Source organism: Silurus meridionalis, chromosome 20 (genome assembly GCF_014805685.1).
Source record: "Silurus meridionalis isolate SWU-2019-XX chromosome 20, ASM1480568v1, whole genome shotgun sequence".
NCBI lineage: Eukaryota > Metazoa > Chordata > Actinopteri > Siluriformes > Siluridae > Silurus > Silurus meridionalis.
In genome coordinates, this window is record NC_060903.1 from 9,212,501 (window position 1) to 9,236,610 (window position 24,110).

General features: G+C 36.0%; 3 protein-coding genes and 3 non-coding genes across 9 annotated transcripts in view; 2 read left to right on the forward strand and 4 right to left on the reverse strand.

Moving 5' to 3' along the window:
* Positions 1-2,044, forward strand: part of acsl3b (acyl-CoA synthetase long chain family member 3b) — an 18,686-nt gene extending 16,642 nt beyond the window's left edge. For both annotated transcript variants that reach the window (XM_046876902.1, XM_046876901.1), the window contains 2 exons: positions 283-440; positions 1,014-2,044. In XM_046876902.1, the coding sequence (XP_046732858.1) occupies positions 283-440; positions 1,014-1,171 (316 nt within the window). In that variant the 3' untranslated portion in view covers positions 1,172-2,044. The remainder of the gene's footprint in view (positions 1-282; positions 441-1,013) is intronic.
* Positions 2,045-3,956: 1,912 nt separating this feature from the next.
* Positions 3,957-4,030, reverse strand: trnai-aau. Its single transcript has one exon. It is a non-coding gene; the product is annotated as a tRNA-Ile (tRNA).
* Positions 4,031-5,995: 1,965 nt separating this feature from the next.
* Positions 5,996-6,067, forward strand: trnaw-cca. Its single transcript has one exon. It is a non-coding gene; the product is annotated as a tRNA-Trp (tRNA).
* Positions 6,068-6,480: 413 nt separating this feature from the next.
* On the reverse strand, positions 6,481-6,552 carry trnap-agg. The gene has a single exon. It is a non-coding gene; the product is annotated as a tRNA-Pro (tRNA).
* A 607-nt stretch (positions 6,553-7,159) lies between these two features.
* On the reverse strand, positions 7,160-15,475 carry snorc (secondary ossification center associated regulator of chondrocyte maturation). Its single transcript, XM_046876009.1, has 3 exons — positions 15,251-15,475; positions 9,708-9,890; positions 7,160-8,177 (listed from the first exon to the last, which is right to left on the reverse strand). Exons 1-3 carry the CDS (start codon positions 15,333-15,335, stop codon positions 8,068-8,070), a joined length of 378 nt encoding a protein of 125 aa, XP_046731965.1. The 5' UTR covers positions 15,336-15,475; the 3' UTR covers positions 7,160-8,067.
* Positions 15,476-17,674: 2,199 nt separating this feature from the next.
* gigyf2 (GRB10 interacting GYF protein 2) overlaps positions 17,675-24,110 on the reverse strand; it is a 29,578-nt gene continuing 23,142 nt past the window's right edge. For all 3 annotated transcript variants that reach the window (XM_046876540.1, XM_046876539.1, XM_046876538.1), the window contains 8 exons: positions 23,482-23,802; positions 23,206-23,334; positions 22,897-23,109; positions 22,373-22,560; positions 21,843-21,991; positions 19,009-19,193; positions 18,299-18,449; positions 17,675-18,179 (listed from right to left, as the gene is read on the reverse strand). In XM_046876540.1, coding sequence (XP_046732496.1) covers positions 18,112-18,179; positions 18,299-18,449; positions 19,009-19,193; positions 21,843-21,991; positions 22,373-22,560; positions 22,897-23,109; positions 23,206-23,334; positions 23,482-23,802 — 1,404 coding nt within the window. In that variant the 3' untranslated portion in view covers positions 17,675-18,111. The remainder of the gene's footprint in view (positions 18,180-18,298; positions 18,450-19,008; positions 19,194-21,842; positions 21,992-22,372; positions 22,561-22,896; positions 23,110-23,205; positions 23,335-23,481; positions 23,803-24,110) is intronic.

The window sequence follows — 24,110 nt, forward strand, 5'->3', positions numbered from 1 at the left end:
AAAAAATGTTGTCTACTTAGAGTTTTTAACAGTTTTCAAATTGTACAAAAAGAAGAAAATACAAAATGTTTTTTCCCCCAGAAAAATATTTTTTAAATAAAAATTCTTAGATCTCTATGCATCTCTATGCTCCATAGTTTTCAACAGTAAAATCTTGATTTGAAATGACCAGCCATTGTTTAAATAGAAATTTCTTGATAATGAAGACATTTAGAGTGCAATGTTGCAACAGCCTTACTTTAAATTTTACTTTTCTTCTCCTTACCATCATCTCTCCATCAGCGAAGAGTCATATGTGATTGGCTTTGTGGTGCCCAATCAGAAGCACCTGCTGGCTCTTGCCAGGAAGAAGGAAGTGCAAGGGTCATGGGAGGACGTTTGTAACCACCCTGATATGGAGAAGGAGGTGCTGCGCATCATTACTGAAGCTGCTGTGAATGGTGAGATCCCTGGATTACTTTATCATTATATTATGATGAAAGATTTTTACATATTAATATATTTAACCGTCAAACATAGCAAGATAAATGACACAGCCATAAAATAAATGCACTTAATTTGCACAATATAGACCCAGCAGTTTTACATATAAATGTGTTGTGCCACAGGTATTGTTTAATTGCTTAAAATTGACAATCAGCTTAATGTAATTTGTACAGCATTTTTAATACATACTTTTTTCTTTTTTACTTAAAATGTTGCCCTCTATCTATTAAATGACAGATTTTAGGAGTAGTAAAAAAGTTAAAAAAAAAACCTAATAATAAATACATTTTAAAATGTTTAATAAAAAAGCTTAATAAAAAAAAGCTTAATAAAAACATTTTATTAAGCTTTTTTAGAATTTAGTCATAGTAACTCGTTTATATTTTGAATTCATATTTGTTTGACAGGAATGATAGAGGCCTGTAGCGACATTAGCACTAAAGAGTAAGAAGTGTTTTCTGTCAGTGTTGCCAAACTAAAACTTGCTGATTTCTCTGTCTATATTCCTGCACTTTTTTCCTCTTTAGCCAAACTTGAACGCTTTGAGGTACCCAAGAAGATCCGTCTGAGTGCCGAGCAGTGGACTCCAGAGACAGGCCTGGTTACCGATGCTTTCAAACTCAAACGCAAGGAGCTCAAAAGCCACTACCAGGAAGACATTGAGAGGATGTATGGTGGCAAGTAAAAGTAGCAAGGGTCAATCTGTAGCAAGAATGTGGGATTATTCAAAGTGTTTAGGATGTATACGTATAACACCTAATATGCATTACTACTTCTTTTGGATAAACCCCCTTAAACCATAAACAGGCACGTTTAAATTATTTTAAGGTATTAACTGACCAAAACAAAAACAACAAGATGGTCAACAGGCATTTAAAAGTGTCTAATCATTAACAATAAAGCAATTTTTGATCAGCGTTCTTCTGGACTTCTAGAAGACAATTGTATTATTGACTAAGGAGATACCAGGACCTGGCCTGGACTATTTGAGGAACTAATGACTTCACTTTGAATCTCAGACATAAAGCTGGATGATCCAGTTTTATTTAGCCATAAAGAAATGCACAGGAATTGTACAGAGTAAATTCATAAGACTTGTAAATTCATTCCAATCTCCAACAGTGGGACTGTGATTAGATACTGGGAAATAGGTAGCATTATTTGTGCAGGGAAAATTTTTTAAACTGTTTGGGTTTTTTTTTTTTTTTTTCATGTTGGTTCTGTTCATTTCTTTTTGGTGATTTATCTGGGATCTGTGAAATGAAGTCTTGAGAGATTTCAGTGTGAAGGTTATTTATTACATCATATTTCCATACTTGTGCTCTTTTTTTTTTAATGAAAGCACTCCTTAATATTTTGTATACATTTTATTGTTTTCTTTCACTTGTCCTTGGTTCCATTTCTGTTTTACTTTTTACTCAGTGTGTTACAGAGAATTACTGGTACTCTTGGATAAAACACTCCTGGTAATGGCGTTAATAATATACTATGTATTGTTGTATATGATGCTCTACTTCCGGCGTTCATACCTTTTTAATAAATTATTTGAAGCTCTGTACCCATATTACTATTTCATTATACTCTGGTGTTTGGTCTTAAATTTAGTTTGCCGATTATTGGTATGTTACAGAAGAGAAACATAAGCCACGCATTGTTAAACAATAGACCAGCAAGCTAAATCTTCACTCCACCATAGAAATAGGTATTTGGGAAATTAGGGATTTTATATATATATATATATATATATATATATATATATATATATATATATATATATAATCTCCTCCTCATTCTCCAAGCTGGTTAGCCATTTTATTCTGCTAAAATCTGTTTTTAGTAAGAAGCTAGCAGGGAATATACGTGTGTGTATATATTTCTGTGTGCGCATATACCAGTTCCCTTTGTCTATATACTCTTTCAACAACAACCGAAAGGTATTAAATGAATGTTTACATGAGACAGCAGGTTCATGCCTTTGCAGAAACGATTTGTTGAAACTATTATACTTTTATATTGAATTAGTTGGTAGTTGGTGTCTAATAAAAGTGTACATTTTAATGTGCAATAAATATTCTATACTCTTCGATGCACATTGCTGACCAAAAGTGAATTGATCATATATTTAGTGACACTAGTAAGAGACACAGACCATGCTGCAAATGCTTTTGTTTGGATAAGAGGATAAAATATTTTTTAATTCTATAATAGTTTATATGACCGCATGATTTAATGTGCTTTGGGTCATAACAGTAGTAGCATTTGTCACCGGTGCGTTTTAAGTGTCTTCACCCACAAAATGCTGTCTCGTGAAATGCATTAAACAATGGTTTAAAGTAAGTGTCTCGTATCTGTTATCTGCCTTATTCTAAAAGATCGCAGATATTCTTTGCTATTTGTTCTCAAGCTGTGCAAAAAAGTCCTGTTTCTTCTCAAAGATGTGCACAGCATTGCCACTGGATTCAAAGAAAGCATGTGATTTAGAACTTAACCTAAAAACAAAAAGTCACTCCAATCCCTCAGTTTCACTTCCCACTGCACTTACAGAATCCAGTTTAGTGGTCTAGACACCAGTCTCACTGTAGCCTGAATGCTCTGAACCTAATGTTTTTTTTGACAACCTGTGACTTTTTTTAGACAGCCATTAAAATCAGCCAAATGTTTTGGTGAGTTTTCTCTGGTTTAGTTGCAAAATTAATACAATAATCTGATGCTTATGTTTAAACCGATGCACCTAGTTAGTTGTGGTTAAAAACAAAAATCTGTTTTCCATTTACGGAGCAAGGTGAGATTTGATTTCATCATTAGCTTTTATCTCAATTTTTTCTTTCTTTTTTTTTTTTTTTTTTAAGAAACTGTATAATTGTTAGTCTGTGCAAAAGAATGTAAATGTACTCCAGGGGATTTAAAATTTGAGTCCAGTTCGGAGTAAAAAAAAAAAAAAAACATGATTCTATGTGAAAAACAGGACTCTTTTGTTATACACATCCTTTTTTCCACAGACCTTGTAAATATCTTTTTTTTTTTTTTTTCTTTCTTTTTTTTTTTTTTTTTTTTTTTTTTTTTTTTTTATAAAAGGAGAAAATCATTTCCATTGCCTGGTGTAAAAATACAATATGTTTAATGTATTTAGTTGGTTTTTTGGTTTTTTTTTTTTATGTGAATGAAATTACTGTATAGAAGATCTCTTCTACTTTTATTTATTCGGAGTTTTGCATTAAAAGTGTGTGTGTAAGAATAAAGGTTTGCATTATTTTGTGGTGAGGGTAAAGTGATTTAAAGTAAATACAAAAAAAAAAATCTGTATTTTTTGTTGAAAATATCAAAAGTGAAAATGTGTAAAGAAAAAAATTATTTATTTACTATTTGCCAGTTAATCGACAGGCAGTATAATTAAAGTGCAAACATGGTAGTTTGATTTAGCAAAACTTGTACTCCGGAGTTTTTATATGTACACTAAAACGAAAAAGATGTGGCCCGTACGGGGATCGAACCCGCGACCTTGGCGTTATTAGCACCACGCTCTAACCAACTGAGCTAACCGGCCATGTGCGTCCTAGAAGTCTTAATATATGAATCCTGTAAAATTAAAACAAACTTGCATTATAAATAATTTGTTGTCTGCTAAATCCGCTTTCTTCATGTGCCTTTATATTTAATTCGATATGTTAGTGATCGTAGTATTTCTACGAACATGTGCCAAATCAAATAGGCGGATCACGAATCAGAATTTCATACCGGGTCGGTAGAGGCCCGGGTTACCAACGACCTCCACAAGGTATTGTTAGCCAACAGAGAACCGGTGGAAATTGGGCTACTGTTGGCCGCAAGAGGAGACGAACAGGCGGCAGAGACGGCAGGGAAAGCAGGAGTGGAGGTTTTTTATAACTGTCACATTTTGACATAGAATATTTGGACATAAATAACATCTGTACATTTATTTAACAACACTTTTACTCTGTATAAATATGCATTATTTAACTGTCTGGTTTACAATTCTGTTACATTATATCTGTACTTCTGCACTGGAAGATCCTGATGCCAAGTCATATTCCTTGTGTGTGTAAGCATACTTGGTAATAAAGCTATTTCTGATTCTGATGTCTGAGAAATGATTAAGGAGTGTGTTGGTACCGATCTTTAAGAATAATGGAGATATGCAGCCCTGCAGTACCTACAGGGAAATTAAGTTGATCAGTCACACCATGAAGTTATGGGAAAGAGTAGTGGAAGCCAGGGTGCAGAGAGAGAGGAGTTGTGGTATAGTATGAGGAAGTCAGGTGTGTCAGAGAAGTATGTGAGGGTGGTGTAGGACATGTATGAGGACAGTGTGACAGCAGTGAAGTGTGCAGTGGGAACGAGAGACTTGTTCAAGTTGGCGGTTGGACTGCATCAGGGATCGGCTCTGAGCCCTTTGCAGTGGTGATGGACAAGTTGACGGACGAGGTCAGACAGGAGTCTCCATGGACTATGATGTTTGCAGATGATATTGTGATTTGTGGTGAGAGTAGGGAGCAGTTTGAGAAGTGCCTGGAGAGCTGGAGTAGTCAGGAGTAAGACAGAGTACATGTGTGTGAATGAGAGGGAGGGCAGTGGAGTGGTGCGGTTGCAGGTAAAAGAGGTGGAGAATGTGGAGGAGTTCAGGTACCTGGGGTCAACAGTGCAAAGTAATGGGGAGTGTGTTAGAGAAGTGAAGAAAAGTGTGCAGGCAGAGTGAAGTGGGTTGAGAAGAGTTGCAGGATTGATTTGTGATAGAAGAGTATCTGCGAGAGTGAAAGGGAAAGTTTATAGGACTGTGGTGAGACCTGCGATGTTGTATGGATTAGAGACAGTGGCATTGAGTAAAAGACAGGAGGTGGAGCTGGAGGCAGCAGAGCTGAAGATGCTTAGGTTTTCGTTGGGAGTGGCAACAATGGATAGGATTAGAAATGAGTTAATTTGAGGGACAGCGCATGTAGGAAATTTTGTAGACAAGGCAAAGGAGGCGAGATTGAGATGGATTGGACATGTGCAGAGGAGGGACATGGGGTATATCTGTAGGAGACTGCTGAGGGTGGAGCCGCCAGGATGGAGGAAAAGAGGAAGACCAAGGAGGAGGTTTATGGATGTTGTGAGGGAAAACATGCAGGTAGTTGGTTTGAAAGAGGCAGATGTAGAGGACAGAGGGGTATGGAGACTGATGATCCGCTGTGGCGACCCCTATTGGGAGCAGCCGAAAGAAGAAGAAGAAGAAGTGGTCGTAGTATTTCACGGCGTCATCTAGCGACTTATTTCAGTACAACAGTGCTTTACTGCAATGAATATTCTAAATCACATTATATAAATCACAAGATAAAACAGTCAGGGGAACACATTTTGGTAGACATTACAAGCACAATGAACATAACTATCGGATTCCTATCATATTTCAATTTAATCTCCGACAGATAATAAATATCATAGGTATTTGATCCATGGGATCGCGCAATATGCGTACATGTTATTTGGGAAACAAATAGCAAATTGAGACGTGGACCTCGTGGCGCAACGGTAGCGCGTCTGACTCCAGATCAGAAGGTTGCGTGTTCAAATCACGTCGGGGTCAAACTTTTTCATTTACCTTAACAAAAATGTGAAAGATGCTTTTAGGTTACACGGTTATATAATACAAAACCAGCGATCAGTGAATGCTCTTGTTAGGTCGCATTTTTAATATCTTTGTTAAAAAGAACTGGTTTCAATGTCTCATGCCAGTCGTTTAAGGTTTAATACTTTCGTATAAAAAGTCATACGGAAACAGCAGCCTCGAACCCCTTTCTTTACGAAGAACAAATATATGTTTCGTATACGTGAAATCTGGCGTTCTCTTTTTAATATTAAACATAACTTCGTTATGTTTAAATATGTATTTTATGATTGTTTATTTTTGAAAAAATTACAAATTAAATTTTTTATGTCGTTACGTTGTCTATATTCACGTTTGTCTATTTATTCAGCAGTAGTGATGAAAAAAACATAGGGCTCGTCCGGGATTTGAACCCGGGACCTCTCGCACCCTAAGCGAGAATCATACCCCTAGACCAACGAGCCATATACAGAACGTGCTTAAAACCAGTCTCACCTATAACACGTACAGATAACGTGAGTAAAACGTGTTTTAGTTTGGCTGCGGTCAACGGTTTGGGTAAAATACTAAAAACAGGGATATTCACGTATATAGTTTTCTAGTACACGACACGATAATGATGAAAATGTTTAATCTAAAATTTAACCCGTGTGCGACTCTTCTTCCTTTAAAAAGCTGTTCCTACATTGATCCATTATATTGAAAACATTTAGACAAACCCATAATAAAATATATTTCATAATAAGTCTTTATTTATTTGTTTAATTCTTTCCAATTGACTAACAAATCGTTAGATTTAAATTCATTAAAAGTATAATCATCTTTGGGCAGGAGAATGTAGGATGTTCTCCTTATTAAGGTGGAGTGAGTAGTTTTTCACTAATCTCTGGCCTGCCAGCTGAAACCGTTTCTTAATCAGTTTCTACATTTCTGATAGTGGTGTAGTAGAGACCTGTGCGGTATTGATAATGTCCTTCTTCGGCCATAAATGGACCAAACAGTTGAGGTGAAAAAAGCTTATGATATGGTGACATTCATGCGATCACACACCAAAATTAAAGATTTGTTTTTATTTATATGTTTCCATTTTGTTACTATACAACAGATATTTGAAACAGTGGGGAGAATAGTATCAAATTCAGTGAATGATTTGTAATGAATAATCAATATTTGGTCTGACATCCTTTCTAAAACTTAAAATCACAGACAAGGTTTGGTGCTAATCAACATATTAATATAAAGAATTTAATATAAACACCTAAAAGTACATCAGTACATCAAGCATCATAAGCTGATTATAGTCAAAGCACTACATATATCTTTAACTAATTCATTAATTATAAGTAATTATGACACAAATTTATCCAGACACACATGCACATTTGCTAAATGCATTGAATGCATTGATTCTGTTCTGCAGAGTACATTTTCTCCCACTTTATTTGAAACTGGAACACACACTCACACACACTTTATTTTATCTTTTAAAGCTTTAAGATAACCGTTTGATGTGTGTTAGATGTTCACTATATCTTTAAAAATGAACACATCTGCTTATTTCACTAGTGTGATCTCATTTACTATCTTAGTGACATTTGTAGAGAGAAAGGTCAGGAAATCACAAAATTAGATCCAAGTTGGGTTTAATTGTCTTATCTATCACTTCAAATAACGAACATCTCTGAAAACAAATAATAAAAAAAAAAAAGTATGATCAGTCCTATTAATTAAACACGGACCTTTAAAACATCTTTGAAATTATTTATTTTGAAAATAGTTGTAGTTATGGCTTGGTTGTTACAGTTTCTATAAATGAATGGACCATGTGAACAATCATATGCCAACCACAAGGGACCTGCCAAGTTTGAAGGTTGAATACAATAAAGATATGAATTAGTATGAGCACATATGTATGTGAGAGAGAGTGAAAGCAGACAGACAGACAGACAGGAACATTATAAACAGGAGGCCCTCCTCCTCTAAGATGCAGTAAATTTTCGGAGTGTGATGACAACAAGGGCGAGGAGAACAGAGGCTCCAAGGAACACAGCAATGACAATGGCTGTGATGGCACCTGGGCCAAGGACACCTGTAAAATACACACACACAAACACACACACACACACACACACACACACACTATCTTAGATTCTTGGCATATGATTGCTTCTTGATCACTCACCAATTCCATTTCATAGTACACAGTCATTCTTGTAATTTCTGCAAAAGACTCCAAAAGATCAAGAAAGAGCAACAACTCTACAGAAGACATTTCATGCAAGGAGTCGTTCTCAAATCATTAAATGCTGGGCACTTGTTTGTCAGTAAATTATTTGCATGAAATCCATTTTTTCCATCTCTTTTATCTTTTACTTATACTGTTATGTGGGTACTTTTGTGCACTTTAGAGAATACATATATAAATATCTAATTACAAGTATACGTTCCTATCAAATACAGAACATCTTCACCAAAAAATACTTTACAAATACAGTGCCTTCATTTTTATCATTCATCCTTTTTTTTTGTATTGTCTTGAGCTATTTTTGAATTTATTCCATAATTAATAGTCTTCTTAAATTCTTATTTTCTCTTCATAAACAAAAACCGAAATGGGAACATGTTTTGGGAATATGTCTACACTACACTATAGCCACATAATTATTATTATTAAGTGACATTAAAACTTCTGCAATAATATAAACCAAATTGCCATATTTAATGGGTGATTTATTTATATAATGCATGTAATACATTTAGAATATTTAAAATATTATATTTAAAATATTCAAGATTACAGGCAAAATAATGAGCAAAATAAAAAATATACAGCATATATCTCATAACTATATATAAAATATAAGAACATCTTAGTCATTTTTATTACCACATTATCTGTGTAAAGCTGCCTTTGAGACAATATTAATTAAAGAGCCATACAAATAAAAATGAATTTATTGAATTAAACTGTGCCACACCGAACAAAACACCCTATTTTAAAATAATATGACAATGACATACATTTCCTGATTTTTCACAGCTCACTATCATAGAATACATTTAATGTAAATACAAATTACAATTTCTAACACCCATCCTGTTCATTGTATCCTTCATGGGCAAAAGTTTGTGGACACCTGAACCCCTTTGCTATTATAATAAACTTTATTCTTCTTTGAAGGTTTTCCACTAGATTTTGGAGGGTGGTTGTGTGGATTGGATCATTCAGTTACATGAGAATTGAGGAGGTCTGGCACATATTTGGCTTTAAAAGGTATTCTGTAGGATTCCAGTCAAGGCAGGACACTGAAGTTATTTTGTTCGGGGGCATTGTCATGCTGGAACAGGCCTGAGCTGCTTAGTTCAAGCAATGAAATTTATAATACCACAGAACACAGAGACATTCTAGACAATTACATGCTTCCAACCAGTGAATCCTAATTTATTTAAGAGCTGAAGTTAGAAATAACATATACAGCAGTGATTTGCTCCATTTGGATTTCTGTAACAAGGATGCCTTTAATGTGTCTAATAGAGAGTGTAGGGAATAAGTGACTAAAGCTTTAAAATGCTCTAGTCACCACCCACCACTCAGTTTCTGTGTGAAACATGACTGTACCTTCCTCCTCCATTGTCGTGGTGTCCATGATGTCAGTGTAATCTGAATTGAAAGTGGGTTGTGTCCGGTCCTGGGGCGGGTCTTTAGTAGTGGCCTGGCCTGCATCTGTTCCATCATCTCCGGACTGCGTGCCCTGGTTATCACTATGTAGTGTGGGAGAAGCCTCAGCCTCAGGCACAGTTTCTATGGAGTCACAGATTTTGCAATCAGCTGGCTAGCTCCCTAGCATTATTTCAATTAAAATATAGACATGTACAAGTAAGTACACTCACAAACACATAAATGGATTGTTCAAGCTCAAAATATAACAAAGTTAAATAGAGCATAAATGACATTTTCACTGGACTGAACTGGTAGCTGGGTGGTTGTTGTTATTTAAATTCTTCTTTCAAGTGTTTAGGTGTTTTGTTATACCTCTGATGAATTCGTAAGCGGTCTAAAAGTGTTGGTCTGTTTTGTATAACAGTATGGCTTGAACACTAGCTTGGTTGCATGGCTAGTCACAGGTTTAAATGAATGCAATTATACATAGACAATTATAAGTTATTATTTCTTCATACTGTGTGAACTCTAAAGGTAACTGTTGGAAAGAGCATTATTGGAATAAGTCTCAAGTGCTAGTGTTTTGTCAGAGGTTGTAGTTTTCCATCACTGAAATTCTAGTAGAGGGGATTTGCAGTATTTTCGTAACGTGATGTTGCACGATATTGAATGGAATTATACAGGGTACAAAATGTCTAAAAAATAGTTTGCTCTGGGAAAATCTGCTTTGGTATAAGAAAAATTAATTCTCTTCAAATAATGAACTTTGGGGTGGCTCTCACTTCAATTATTTTCCTTTAACAGCATGCCTCATTGTGTGCTTTGTCTATATTCAGGCACTCATTTTATGGTCTTATATATATGGATTTGTATTTTGCAATAATTACTAGGATGAGTATAGTAATTTTTGTGCCCAATTAAAATGCGTTCTGGTTGTGACGGTGTAACGGTAGCATGAGCAAGTGAACAGTAGCCTGAAGACCTTCAATTGGTAGGCAGTTTTATATGGAACTCAAGCAGACTTCCTAAAATATCCTACTAAATTACCCTGTTCCCCATACAGACTAATGCAATTCCTGCCATGTAAACTACCATCCTTACAGAAATCCTGTCAGGTTAGCTAGTTGGCTACAATTAACTTTAAAGTTTATGAAAATTCAAAATTAATATGGCATAAACATACTCCTAGAAATGATAAGCTGGCACTGCAGCATCTATCTATCTATCTATCTATCTATCTATCTATCTATCTATCGCTCTATCTATCTATCTATCTATCTATCTATCTATCTATCTATCTATCTATCTATCTATATATATATATAGCGAATAAACATTAAAAAAAAAACATAATTGCTCTGCATGACCAATCAACCATTACCATCTATGTGCTAAATGGCCTCCCCCTTCAAAGCTGCTCTTATTTCCGATAGACTAATAAAAAAAAATAAAAGAGTTCTGGAATGCTGTGGGAATTTCAAAATATGATGAAGTTGAAATGTAAAACTAGTCAAGCCTGGAAAGATCTACATCATGGGAATATTTTGAATCTAAGAAGGTTTTTGCTGTAATGACTTCTTGGCTGGAGCAGATGATGTAGGATGGAAGGTTGTAGGTGTTGGTAAGCGTTAGTCACACAGTGTTTTGATCATGCCAGGAGAGCAGCTGAAAAAAAATAAATAAATAAATAAATAAATGAATGAGTGCCTTTGTAGAGAATTAGCATGGAGTTATTTTGCCTTCCACTCATCCACAGTCCTTTCTTTCCATCTTCTATGTCCTCGCGTCTCTTGCTTGCATTCCTCAGGTCATGGCATGGATACACCATGTGACTTTTCACACCTGTATACTAGCCATGGAAATCTGACCTCAGTTCCAGTGCCACTGGTTCCCAGAGCCCTAAAAACGCTCAGAGGAGAGCAGTACTGGCCTTATGTAGAAGGCACACCATACAGCCAAACTGGGAGATTCTTCTATTTTCAACCTTTAATAAGCATACACCACACATGCTGAATATAAATACACTCATTTAGGAATTGAAAACTCTATAAACACATATGCAAACTAAGCTCTTGTTAACTAACCCAACTGAGTACATCTAAACAAAGACGAACAAGAAAACCTTCAGAATATTTTTATTTGAACCTTTGAAAGTTGATATTTGTTGTTTGAAGAAATGTTATTGAACCCAAACCACCATCACTTTTGCCACCTTTCACTGTAAAACTCCACTCATTAACATTAAAAATAAAATGATGGTTACGATGCAGAGCAAGTGCGCATGTGCTGATGATCATCACGCACGTTTTTTTTTTTTTGTATGTTTACTTGTGCTGATGAAGCGTCTCTTGTTGTTGGAGCACCATCAATGCTCCCCTTCACACTGAGCCACAAAAGGGTGCTTGTATGAACGCAGAGAAGCAGCGAGTAACGGCCCCAAAACATGTCGTGTGTACTGAGGGCTACACAAACTCATTTATGAGGCCACATATGGAAAGGTAGCAGTTTGTGGCTTTGGTTGCCTTCGCATGTCTGCAGTAAAATGTAAGCTGTGTATTAATTCAGCAAAGGCTATAGTGTGACAGCCACAGAGCATCACTTCAGACATATTAATATCATCTAAATTCATCTAAATATCTGATTCCATTGCATGCTAACATGGAGATGAACTTTTCAGGTCTAATCACTTGCCTTACACATTCCTCATACAACAGCAGCTAAAATTCATTCATACGGTGTCTTCCAATTTAGCAAGCACCAACCCAGCGAGGTTTACATTGGTAACCAATATAATCGACAAGCTGCACCAGTGTAGATGTGCTCTTAAACCTTATTTGTTCCATGTAAGCTGAAATAAAATATATCAATGTGTTAATATAAAAATAATTGTATGATTATATACAATGATGTGGATAATGCACTGCTATAATCATAGAAATTGTCCTGTGATCATCGTAAGACAATATTTACAATATGCTGATTAGAGCATTCTTTCAACACATTCATTACTGTTTTAAAATTTACAGACTACATTATAAAATTATTAATTATGGGATTATGCAGATCATCAGATATACAATATTAGAGATCAGGATTGATTATTTTTTATAAAACTGCTTTAAAAAATAGCTATTGAAAACTAAAATTCAAAATTAATTTTACGGCTAATTATTATGGCATTATGTTTTATAACCGCGCTCACTTTGTTATGCTAAAACAGGTTCTCTGTTGCAGTTAATGAAAATTATATCTGCAGGTGATCAGAGCATTCTAATTCACCCTTTACAACTTTTTGCTTCAAACTTTGTGGCAAAAGATTGGAAATTAACCAAACATGGCTGTGATGGTCACAAACCATTAGCTAACCAGAGCATTATACTACAATTGAACTATCGTTTTAAAATAGAGAGTATGATAAATCACTTAATAATTATTTTAGTCACCTGAAGATAGAGTGTAAAATGGGTAAGAAAAGTGAGAATGCTACTTCACTAGTCTGTTTTATTATTTATGTCCTCATCATTATGTTTGCTGTCTCTGAACACAGCCAACAAACAAATGTTACTCCTTTTGGAAAGAGAAAAGGTTTGGTTACACAGAACGAGTATAGAAAGAGTGCAGCTTTCCAGAACATAGCTTGCTGTAATGTAGAGTAAACTTCAGGCAGGAACGAAGTGTGTTTTTGCAACAGTTTTTGGTTAAATAGTCGGTTTTTCCTATCAGGTTTCAAGTATAAGTCTGCATTTGTGGATATGTACCTGATGTGAGTCTGTCTGAAAAAAGCACATAAATTCCAAATTGTTTAATCAATTATTTGTACAAATGTACTTTTAGGTTTCTTGCAATGATTAAATTATAAAAAAAAATTTCTAATAGTACACGAAAAGTTATGGAGCAAAATAAAAACGAGTCAAAACCAACCAGACAAACAAACTGCAAGTAAAACCTGGTGCTCACTGGCTGGTAATCAACCAAAAATCCACCCTTCATTGTTTATTTTAATGTTTAATTACATTACATATATCTTCAAATGGCATGATTATGTAAATGTCATAAGACTTCTAATCTGTTTACCCAGTACACAACAGCTCAAACTGAAAATGTTGTTCAGCAGTTTCAGCCCTAATAAATATTAATGACGTAGCAATTGCCTCCCTCATATCTAGCTGCAAAGTTAACTCCCAGCTCCCCCTGGATTAAATGGATTTTCGTGATTAAAAATTCATTTTAGTTTACAGAGTAACATGCAGTTGCCACAAGGCTTTTAGTTAGCAGGAATCAAGGCCTTGCTGTGTCTTCCCTCTGACTGATCCTGCTCTAAATGAATCACTGCACTGTTTTGACAAACTATTCAGGTCCAATGTTTTCTTTCATTGTCAAGTACCCGAAATGTTGGGTGGGGCCAAAGTTATTCAAAATTGGCATTTTGATATGTTTCAAATAAGGTACATCTGTTAACTTTACCATATAAATATACTCTATAGTCTATACTGTCTGTGTTTGCAGTTAGTGACTTTCTGCATTGTTAAAAAAGAAAAAATTGGATTGCAAAAATGGTCAGTTGATGAAGCTTAAGTTGCTTTCAGATTTGTCACAATGTTCATTTTCAAAAAAGAACCAGTTATGAGAGAATTTCATGTCAGTTCTGGACACAAGAAATTCTATAAATATTATAAGTGATAAAGAACCTTTAGATTCACAGGCTGATGACATTTTTTTTTCCACAGAAACAAACTATGAAATAAATTAGCTTAAAATCTTTAATTCAAATCTGCCCACAAATCTGTTTTTTTTTCCAGTTATACTACTACTGGGATTTTTCCAGGACCTAACGCTCGTGTCATACTGCCTACTTGTGTACTTAACCTGTGTACTCTTGTCTTCGTGCATCAGGACTAAGGAGTTGTTTTTCCAGTGTCTCTAACAAACCCATTCTTTGTCCGATGTAAAGCGCCGAGATGTGAAAATTGCCAATTTGCTTAGTGTAATGGCAAGAAACTGCAAAATAATATAGGCCACGATGTCAATTCCAAAAGGTTTGTGCATGCATGTCCCTGCCCACAACAAAACACATTTTTGTGCTTTCTTTTTATGGTTAACTGTTAGATTCCAAATAAATTTTCCACATTAAAATGCAGTTTTTACACTTTTGAAATCAACATTTGAAATGAATCACAAAAAATAAAAAGTTATTAAAAAGGACAATTTTTGCTGTTAGTTAAGGCCTTTCAGATTGAAACAGGAAGTTGCACCTATACTTGGTTCATGAGATAATTTACACAAAGATTAATTGAAAACTCAATACTTTTTAAAAACAAATGTCAAGAAATGACTCAAATCATGATGCAAATACAAGTGGATCACACATGAACACATCAGTAACCAATTGATGAGTTTCATTTATTCTTGTTATTATGCTTAGTCTGCATAATTCAAGTAATGATTTGTGAGAAAAGTAATGCTAGACTTATTGCACATAATGAAAGAAACAACATCCTTACCTGTGCGTATAAAAGCCACACAGAGGGCAAAAACTGTGAGGAAGAGAAATCTGGACTGCGTGCCGAAGCTTCTGTAAAAGGCCATGTTGTCTGTGCTGTTCACCAGGCGTCTCACCACTAATTCCAGACCAAGAGCTCAATGTAGTAGTAGTGTGAAAGGGTGGAGGTGCAGTAAGGTGAAAAGTTGGGAAAAGGAGGGGTCCGCTTGCCAGACAGAGTAGACATTGTCAGAGTGGACATCTCCACCTCCGCCTTATTTCATGCACATTCTGAGACCTTGAAATCCAATTTGTCTTTTTAAGTGGTGACACCAGATATTTAAGATATTTCACAGTTTCAAATGTTGCAGCTTCTTCATAAACATTAAGCATTGCATAACATACAGCAGTCCTGCAGGGAAAGGTCTTTTCTTTTTAATGCCTACAGCTTAAGATCAACTATTTTGTTTATGCTGTGCAGGGTCTCCTGAAAGTCCCCATGAATACTGTACAAGAACACTTAAATAAAAATACTTCATACGTCATATTATACACTGACCAGGCATTAACCTTATGACCTAATAACATTATAACCAGTGAAGTGAATAACACTTCAGCATGGCACCTGCTAGTGGGTGGGATATATAGTAGGCAGCAAGTGAACATTTTGTACTCAATGTTGACGTGTTAGAAGCAGGAAAAATGGGCAAGTGTAAGGATTGGGTCAGAGAATCTCCAAAACTGCAACTCTAGTGGGGTGTTTCTGGTTTGCATTGGTCAGGATCTATCAAAAGTGGTCCAAGGAAGGAACAGTGGTGAACCAGCGACAGGAGCATGGGCAATGTGTGGTCCAAAGAAACAACAGTGGTGAACCAGTGACAGGGGCATGGGCAATGTGTGGTCCAATCCAAAAGATGAGCTACTGTAGCTCAAGTGGTTGAAGTAGTTAATGCTTTTAATGCTCGGACAGGACAGACCAACACAATATTACGCAGGTGGTCATAATGTTATGCTCGGTCAATGTATATTAGTTCCAGACATCCTTTATAAAAGTTGACAAAAGATGAACATGGTGTACAAAGTAAAGATCGTCAAGATCATTTAAAACAATGACTTTGAAATGCAGTTAAATGCAAAAGACCTGATATATGATACTATGAGACTATGATACCACAATCTCATCATGAGTGGGAAAGATGACTCTGCCTCTGTAGGCGTTCTGTAAATACAAATACATTGGTAAAAATGTCCATTCAACTTATTACATTGAGTCCCAAATGCCTTCATATATGTCACAGTAATCTTGAAAATTTACAGTGATCCCTGAACCATATAAATGTACGAAAGAACAATTATTTAATAGTAATATTTAACAGTAGGTTGTGCTTTGTTAACTGCACTATTAAATACTTCTAGTTCCAATCAAGATGAAATGTCTAAACTGGACAGAGATTATCAAATATGACCAGGACCAATTTAACTTTAAAAAATAAATTCCATTAAGGCCATATTTATTTAAAAAAAAAAAAAAAAAAAAAAATATATATATATATATATATATATATATATATATATATATATATATATATATATATATATATATATATATATATATATATTTTCTTTTCACTAACAGAGCAAAGCACTGAAGTTATTTTCAGCCCCACTGTGAATTAAACACATTCACATCCACTGACCACTGAAACTGGTCAATCTCCAAGAACTCAAGTGTTAACCATAAAAATGTCTTGGACCCCACTTTGAGAACCACCGCTCTAGGGCACTGGATTGACACCAATTCCAACAGATTTTGTGTAAGATTACCTTACTCTGATTTTGAATAAAGAAAAAGGTTTGTAGTGTATTAAACGTGCTTTTTTCAGTTGTGCTCACTTCAGAAACGTTTTGCCTCAATTTGCGCATCTTCCACAAAGCTGGAATTAAAAATATAGCATTAGTGGTGGCTAAAATAAATTCAGGATTTCAAGAGCAATACAAATAAAACACTAAATAGTGAAAGTCAAGTTTGCTTCCATTGCCCTTCAACAGAAATGAAAATCCTGGACATATCTGTTCAAATACAGAAGCATCCAGAAAGAGAGACAAGATGATGTAGAACAGCCCACACAAGAGACTGTTTTTTATTCTTTTTTCATATTGCAATAAAAAAGTATGACTCCATTGGTTCATTGTTTCCATATATTATAATACAGACACAGAATTGAAAGTTTATTTTTTTAAACAGCCTATTATTTTACAAGAAATGGATAACTACTTGGAACTTTCAAACACGTCCTTAAAACAGGACGGCAGTGATTATATGCCCTTAGGTCCTACTTTGTCGTCATCTTCTGCCGACACATGGCAAAGGAAGGAAGAGAATAGTGGGAGGAAAAGAAAATGGAAGCAAAATTAATAAATAAAAAAGACACGATGGGTATATAGATAATTTTGCCTAAATTTAGCTTAAACTGCTTTAATGAATGTTAAAAAATAGCAAATTAATGATTAGTAATTTGGGGATGTGTTGTCCTTCATGAAGACTTCCAGATAGAATACTAAAATCTCACATGAAATTGGAACATGTGGATTCCCACTGCTCTCAAACAGTGATGATTTACTTGTCATCTGTTTAGGAAGCAAGTACTTTTTAGATTCTTTGCATGATGCAAGAGTCAATTCAGGAAAGATGCTTCAGTATTTTCCTTTAAAGTAAGTAGACTCGACTTGTCTCCATTTTCTGGTTGAAATTACTGTGCAATAAATTGATAGGAACACGGGTAGGTTTAAAAAAACAAAACAAACAAAAAAACGTAATGGGGTAAAATGGCAGCTGTTGTGAACGGACATAGTCAGTAGGGTGAGGGAGCTTGTCAGCAGATCTCAAAAGTCCTCCACAGTCTCAATCTCGCCCATGTTTAATCGCTCAGATGACGCGTTGACTGAAAAGCCTGTACAAAGTAAGAAGTGAAAATGTGCATAAGAAAAGTTGTAATGTAGCCTCTTTTTTTGTACCAATTCATTAACATTATAATCATATTATACCAACACAAGATACTCTTCGACTCACCTAATAGACTGGGATCGGCCCGCACCATTTTCTGCTTCTTCTTTTTCTTCCCAGAGGTGACTGTCTCAAAGCGTGTTTGCTGTTGCTTTGTGGAGTGGTTGGATTGGAAAACCGGCTGAGACACGGTTTGGTTTAACCCCCACACAGAGTCCTAAAAGAACCAATGTATATATGTATTGACCATCAAAATGAACTTGAAGAAATGTGTTAAGCTTTTTAAACAGATAGACTAAAAAAGTCCTTCTTTCCCACTGCTATTAGGCTCATAAACAACTGACAGTTGAGAGAACACTCATTACGGAACTTGCACAATCACTGTGGACTTTACACACCCATTGAAGCCTTGCACACTCATTGCAGACCTTTTCCCACACTCATTACGGAATTTGCACTTGGTGTGGACTATGGTACACACAGTTAATTGATTGTATACAAATGTACACTTTACATATCATTTATACCTATATATATATTTGCTTATTTTTCTGGCATTCATTGTGGACAGCGAATTAATTTCATTGTATGGAGGAAAATTTACTTTACTGTTTTCTTTTAACGTTTTCTTTTCTGCACATATGACAAACGAAACTTGAACTTAAATGTATTTAGTTTTATCAAGAAGTCAAAAATCTATTCTGACCACATTCACATTCTATCACTGTATAATACTGAACTCCCCAAAACACTTGTCTTTTGACATTTGCACTAACCTGCTGATTTTTCAGTTGCTGACTCGGCAAAGAATTTTGCTGGTTGACGTTCTGTTTGGCACGGCGCTCCAGGAACTGCTTGGCAAAGTCCTTGGCCTGGGCAGTGTCACCCAGATATGCCCTTACATAATCATGCACCTCGTAAGGAGAGTCCACCTCCTTTAAGAATGATGCAAATGTCGGGACTACACAGATGGAAAAACAAAAAGGAGAAAAACACAGAGGAAGAGAATAAGTGAGAAAGACAGGGAGACAGAGTAAAAGAGAAAAAAGAAGGAAAGAAATCATTAAGTTTAAGGACTCTAAACTGCCTGATTGTCATAGATAGTGCTGGTACAGTAAATACAGTAAATTAAAATAACTACTCTGAATCTTATCTTTGCTTCATTTATATGAGAAAAATACCACAAATTATATTTTTTTTTCAGGTTTTGCAATTCTGAGCATTTGATAATCAAGGTGCAAATCAAACATTTATGTGACACTACTCTCCTAAATTGGAAATTAGACATTAGAAATATGCACCTCTGGGTAACATGTATGCTAATGTATAACACACTCAACTACCAACCTCCCATGGTTTTCCTTCTTTCCATTAATTCTATACAAAAATGTCCAACGCATCAAACCCATGATCTTTAAAGGTAGTGGTTGCAAAAGTTACTACAATCTATAGATCAATTCAAGTGCAAAGACAGAACCAAAGCTCTGACAGCAACTCTTTTTGGCTGATCACAACTGATCTTAACACATGAGGGTTAAGAGTAGGGCTGCAACAACTTATCAATAAAATCGCTAATTATTACTTAGTTGGGCTGCTTAAGTTACGGGTTATTGTGACTGTAAGCCGCTTGAGAAATGGCGAGTGTACAGGGTCAACTGGCAACAGAAAAAAGTGTGCGTCCCAAGTCACCTAATGCATGGAAGAGTTTTATATTCAACGCAACAAAGAACTTGCCAGTTATGCAAAGCTGAGTTTGTGGTATGGAAGTACCACAGTGATGCACGAGCATATGAAAATTAAACACAGTGGTGTTACAGATGAAGGCGAAACATCAGCACGGTAAGCAAAAACTGTAAATATACATATGAAAATGGTATATTTTAATGCTATTGTGTAAATTGTAACTTCGGTAGAGTTGCACTGGATCTGTTCTGTCGTGACTCGAGCAACAGTCAGCTCGCTCACGGCATAGTGATAAATTCAATTAAAACGGTGCGAACAAACACTAAATCAAAAAGCAGAAAATAACAGCAGCAGAAAACTTACATCTTCAGTCACTTGTGATTTACAGCGAATGATTATGCACTTGTACACCAATGCATTTTTTTTTTTTTTTTTTTTAATGCAAGCCTGTTAGCATGCTGCGATTCTCCATTTCATTCTCTTTTTATAGAATTTGTCTACTACAACAGTAACTTCTGTTTTCAAACATGATTTAATGTGGGTTTACAACGTTCAAATGCTTTTCAATGTTTGTAAATTTAATTTATGCATATATATTATAAAGAATTCAATTAAATCATATATTCTAGATGGTTATATGTTCACAACTGAAGAAAATGTCTATTTCTTTAAACAAAATTTTTAAAACAATGGTATATTTTATACAGATTTCTTTTGCCATCTGCAAAATACCAATACAAATGTTGATTTACACAAATTGCTTCACCTTTCAAACTGAAATTTCTTTTTTAAACAAAGAAATTACTCAGCATGAGGGAATTTGTTTAAAGGAGAAATCCCACATGCAGTCCAACAAGCAGCCACGATAAGGATTAAAATGTCAAAATTAAACATAATTAAACTTAAATATTTTTAACTGATTGAAAATATAATCATTAGTTGCAGCCCTAGTTAAGAGTATGGCTAACACCAGGATTTGAACTTACAACCTTAGCAACAGTAGTAGGAGCCATAGTTAACCCAGTGGTGCACCGTCAGGGCCAGCAAGGAGAATAGAGTAAATTATTCCCAATACTCTATTCTCTTCATTTCATAGCCTTTCTCTTGGGTGTGCTGCACATACATCCTTTGATTGGAGTGTCACAGCTCACAAACCGCATCTGTGGCAAACTGCACAAGCTCAAATATATTTGTGTGGATTTAATTGCTGTTTTTATCATTTTTGGTTGCAGATATACTTTCATGGACATTTACAAGACGGAAGAAAGATAGACAATGAGTAAAAGGTAGGCCAAAGCAGTTGAAAACAGATGTTAAGCTTTTTCATGTACCACTTATAATTTCGTGTTTAATTTCCCATAGAATTTGCACAAAACACTCACAATCTGCCTTAATTTCAAATCCCCAGGAAAACTATAATGCACAAAAAAAATGCAGAAAAGAGGAAAACCCATGGTCATTTTATGCGGTCAATATTGATGCTTCTGTTAAAGATGATGTATGTGTGAGCTGTGGCTGCAGTGAAAGGAGAATTGTGTTCATTGGATTTCTTGCATTAATAATGACATTCATTCTCACTGCATGAAATGCAGCACTCTTCTATACTGCACTTTTCTATAATATAGATGGTGGCATTATAAATATTGTATAAGGAGGTGGGTTGAGTCAGGTGGAACATCACTAAAGGCTTAGGTGTGAAATGCAAGGCTCACCTATGGTAAACCCTAAACTGCAGAGTACTTTCAAAAATAATTCCATCAAAAAGGATTTGGTTGTCAAAGATGATCAGATGGATGTAATTACACTAGTAAAAACCTGGATAAAATCCATTTTACACCTTTTAAAGTCACAACAGTTTTTCACATTGGTTATGGTTGCATTTAAACCTCCAGTTTTGTGTTCTTGCCAGTGGGTGCGAGTACCTCACCATCAAGGTTGTTGGCAGTGTTAAGTGTGTGTAGCATCTGCTCACACCACTGCATAAAGCCATCCTGAGTTTTATTGGCTCCCTGAAACAGCTTTAACAGTTTCTCCTCTTCTTCTACCTTCTTACTGGATTTCCCACTGTTACTGTTACTGCAACACAAACCAAAAGAAAGAACATAAAGTATTAAAAACATTTAACTTAATACTTAACACCAGAATCTGTGGTGTTTCTCGTCATTCACCACCTTTATATTAAAGATTACACCATTCAGATTATTTTTACTTGTTCTAAAACAAGCTTTAGAAATGCAGAATATACCAAAGCGGCACATTTTTATATAAAACAGACTCAAGTTCACCAAAACCAGTAGAAATCTACTTGTTCATAGTCCACACAAGATATCTGCATCGAATTGGAGCCTTTATGTTTTTGCAGGCTATAGAAGAAAGACTTTACAATGCAGATTTTATGGCTGACTTTTCAGAGTGTTAAAGAAAGATTCACTTACAGTACACAGCTGCAGTCTTTACCTGAGGTTAACATTTCCCTTGTTTTTCTGTGGGTTGTTTTTTCGTGTGGTTGGAGGTGGAGCAGTTTCCTTCACAGCGTCATCCCAGAAGCCTAGGTTAGAGTTCTGAGTGTCACCCCAGATGCTGCTGTTGTCTGAGCCCCAGTGACTGGTGTTACTCACTGAACCCCACACTGAAGCGGTCAAAGCCTAAATGCAAGTACACAAACTTTTTGTTTAACAGACCTAAACCTATTGTACAAAAGAACCAATTGCACGATTAATGTGGCACACAGAGACTTTTAGCTTATAATCCAAATATACTTGAACAGAAAACTGTTTTGGTTTTGTTATCCACATATTTAAAAATAAACAGATAAATGATGTGTTGAACTAAAAAAAAACCCTAGAACATAGCATTTCATTTGAACCCACCCATTTTTATTAGACCAACAGTAAACCCAAACTATTCGCCCATTTTCAAGTGATCGAAAATGTTCGCCTTGCTGTTCCAAAATTTTCTGTGATGACTGTTCCGGTACTCACAGCTTTGTTTTGTGTGCGGTTTTGCTGTATAACTGTAGATTGCTGCTGCTCTTTCCTCTGCTTCATCTGCTGAGCCTCCTCCTGTTGAATCTCCAGAAGGGATTTAGTGGCTGCCGGTTGCTTGGCCACACTGCCCCAGCCTGAAAGCTTAGACTGAGGTTGCTGTTGTTGTTGCTGTTGCTGCCTCTGGAGCTCCTGCTGCTTGCGTCGCTGCTACACAGTTCATGTGACAAAGTTCATGTCATAGGGAGCAAAGGAGGTGATGTACTAACTAAACTTAAAAGAGAAGCTGGTACATGCATTTCATACCTCCTCTCTAGCTAGTCGTTCTCGCTCCTCTTCAAGTTTCTGGATCTCGCTGAGTGACAAAGTGTTCTGTGTTTGGGAGAGGGAAACTGTTGTGGCAGACTGCTGTCCCCACTTAGATGAAGAGGGAAGCTGCAAATTAGAAAAACAGACTAGCATGAAAAATGTATGGTATTTAGATATTTAGCAGATCTAACCAAAGCTGAAGTCAAATTGCCATGCTCCTCGAATTAAACTGGGAAGAATCGCAGATCACTTCATCCCAGCCTTTTGTAGTACCTTCATCTGGGCCAGCTGTTGTTGCTGCTGTTGTTGCTGGAGTCGACGAAGGGCCTCCTGCTGCTGCTGTCTCTGTCTCTGTAGCTCCTGCTGCCTCTGCGCTTCTTGTTGCCTCTGAGTCTCTTGCTGCCTCTGTAATTCCTGCTGCTTTAAAAGCTCCTTTTCCCTTTGGAGCTCCTGCTGCCTCTGGAGCTCCTGCTGCCTCTGGAGCTCCTGCTCTCTCCTCTTCTGCTCTTCTTGCTGTTGTCGAGCCAATGCTGCAGCTTCCTCCTCTCGCCTCCTCTGAGCCTCCAGTTCCTCCTGTTTCCTTCGTGCCTCTTCCTGAAAACACCCACATACAATAAAGAATTAACTTAAAAAACAAACAAACCACTTCACTTCTTCTCACAGGCAGTGTTCAAATGTTACCGTAAATGAGAAGCATTTCCATATAACACTTTCCCAATGCTGCGTCACCAACAGTATTTGATTGTCATCATTTGATTTGGGGCATTCTACATCTATTGCCAAATAAAGACATACGCTCCTTTTACGCTCACACTGCATGGCAACAGCTGCAATTAATACGTGTAGGTTTTAAGTTTTTGGTCTTTAAGTAATACAAAATAAAAGCATTAAAAAGGCTTCTG

Bases quoted from the DNA above. Each gene is read 5' to 3' on its own strand.
- snorc (XM_046876009.1), bottom strand. From the start codon at position 15,335: ATGGCCTTTTACAGAAGCTTCGGCACGCAGTCCAGATTTCTCTTCCTC. The intron at 9,891-15,250 runs GTAAGGATGTTG...GTGACTCCATAG, and splicing joins TGTGGCTTTTATACGCACAG to AAACTGTGCCTGAGGCTGAG. The intron at 8,178-9,707 runs GTACAGTCATGT...TGTATTTTACAG, and splicing joins CACGACAATGGAGGAGGAAG to GTGTCCTTGGCCCAGGTGCC.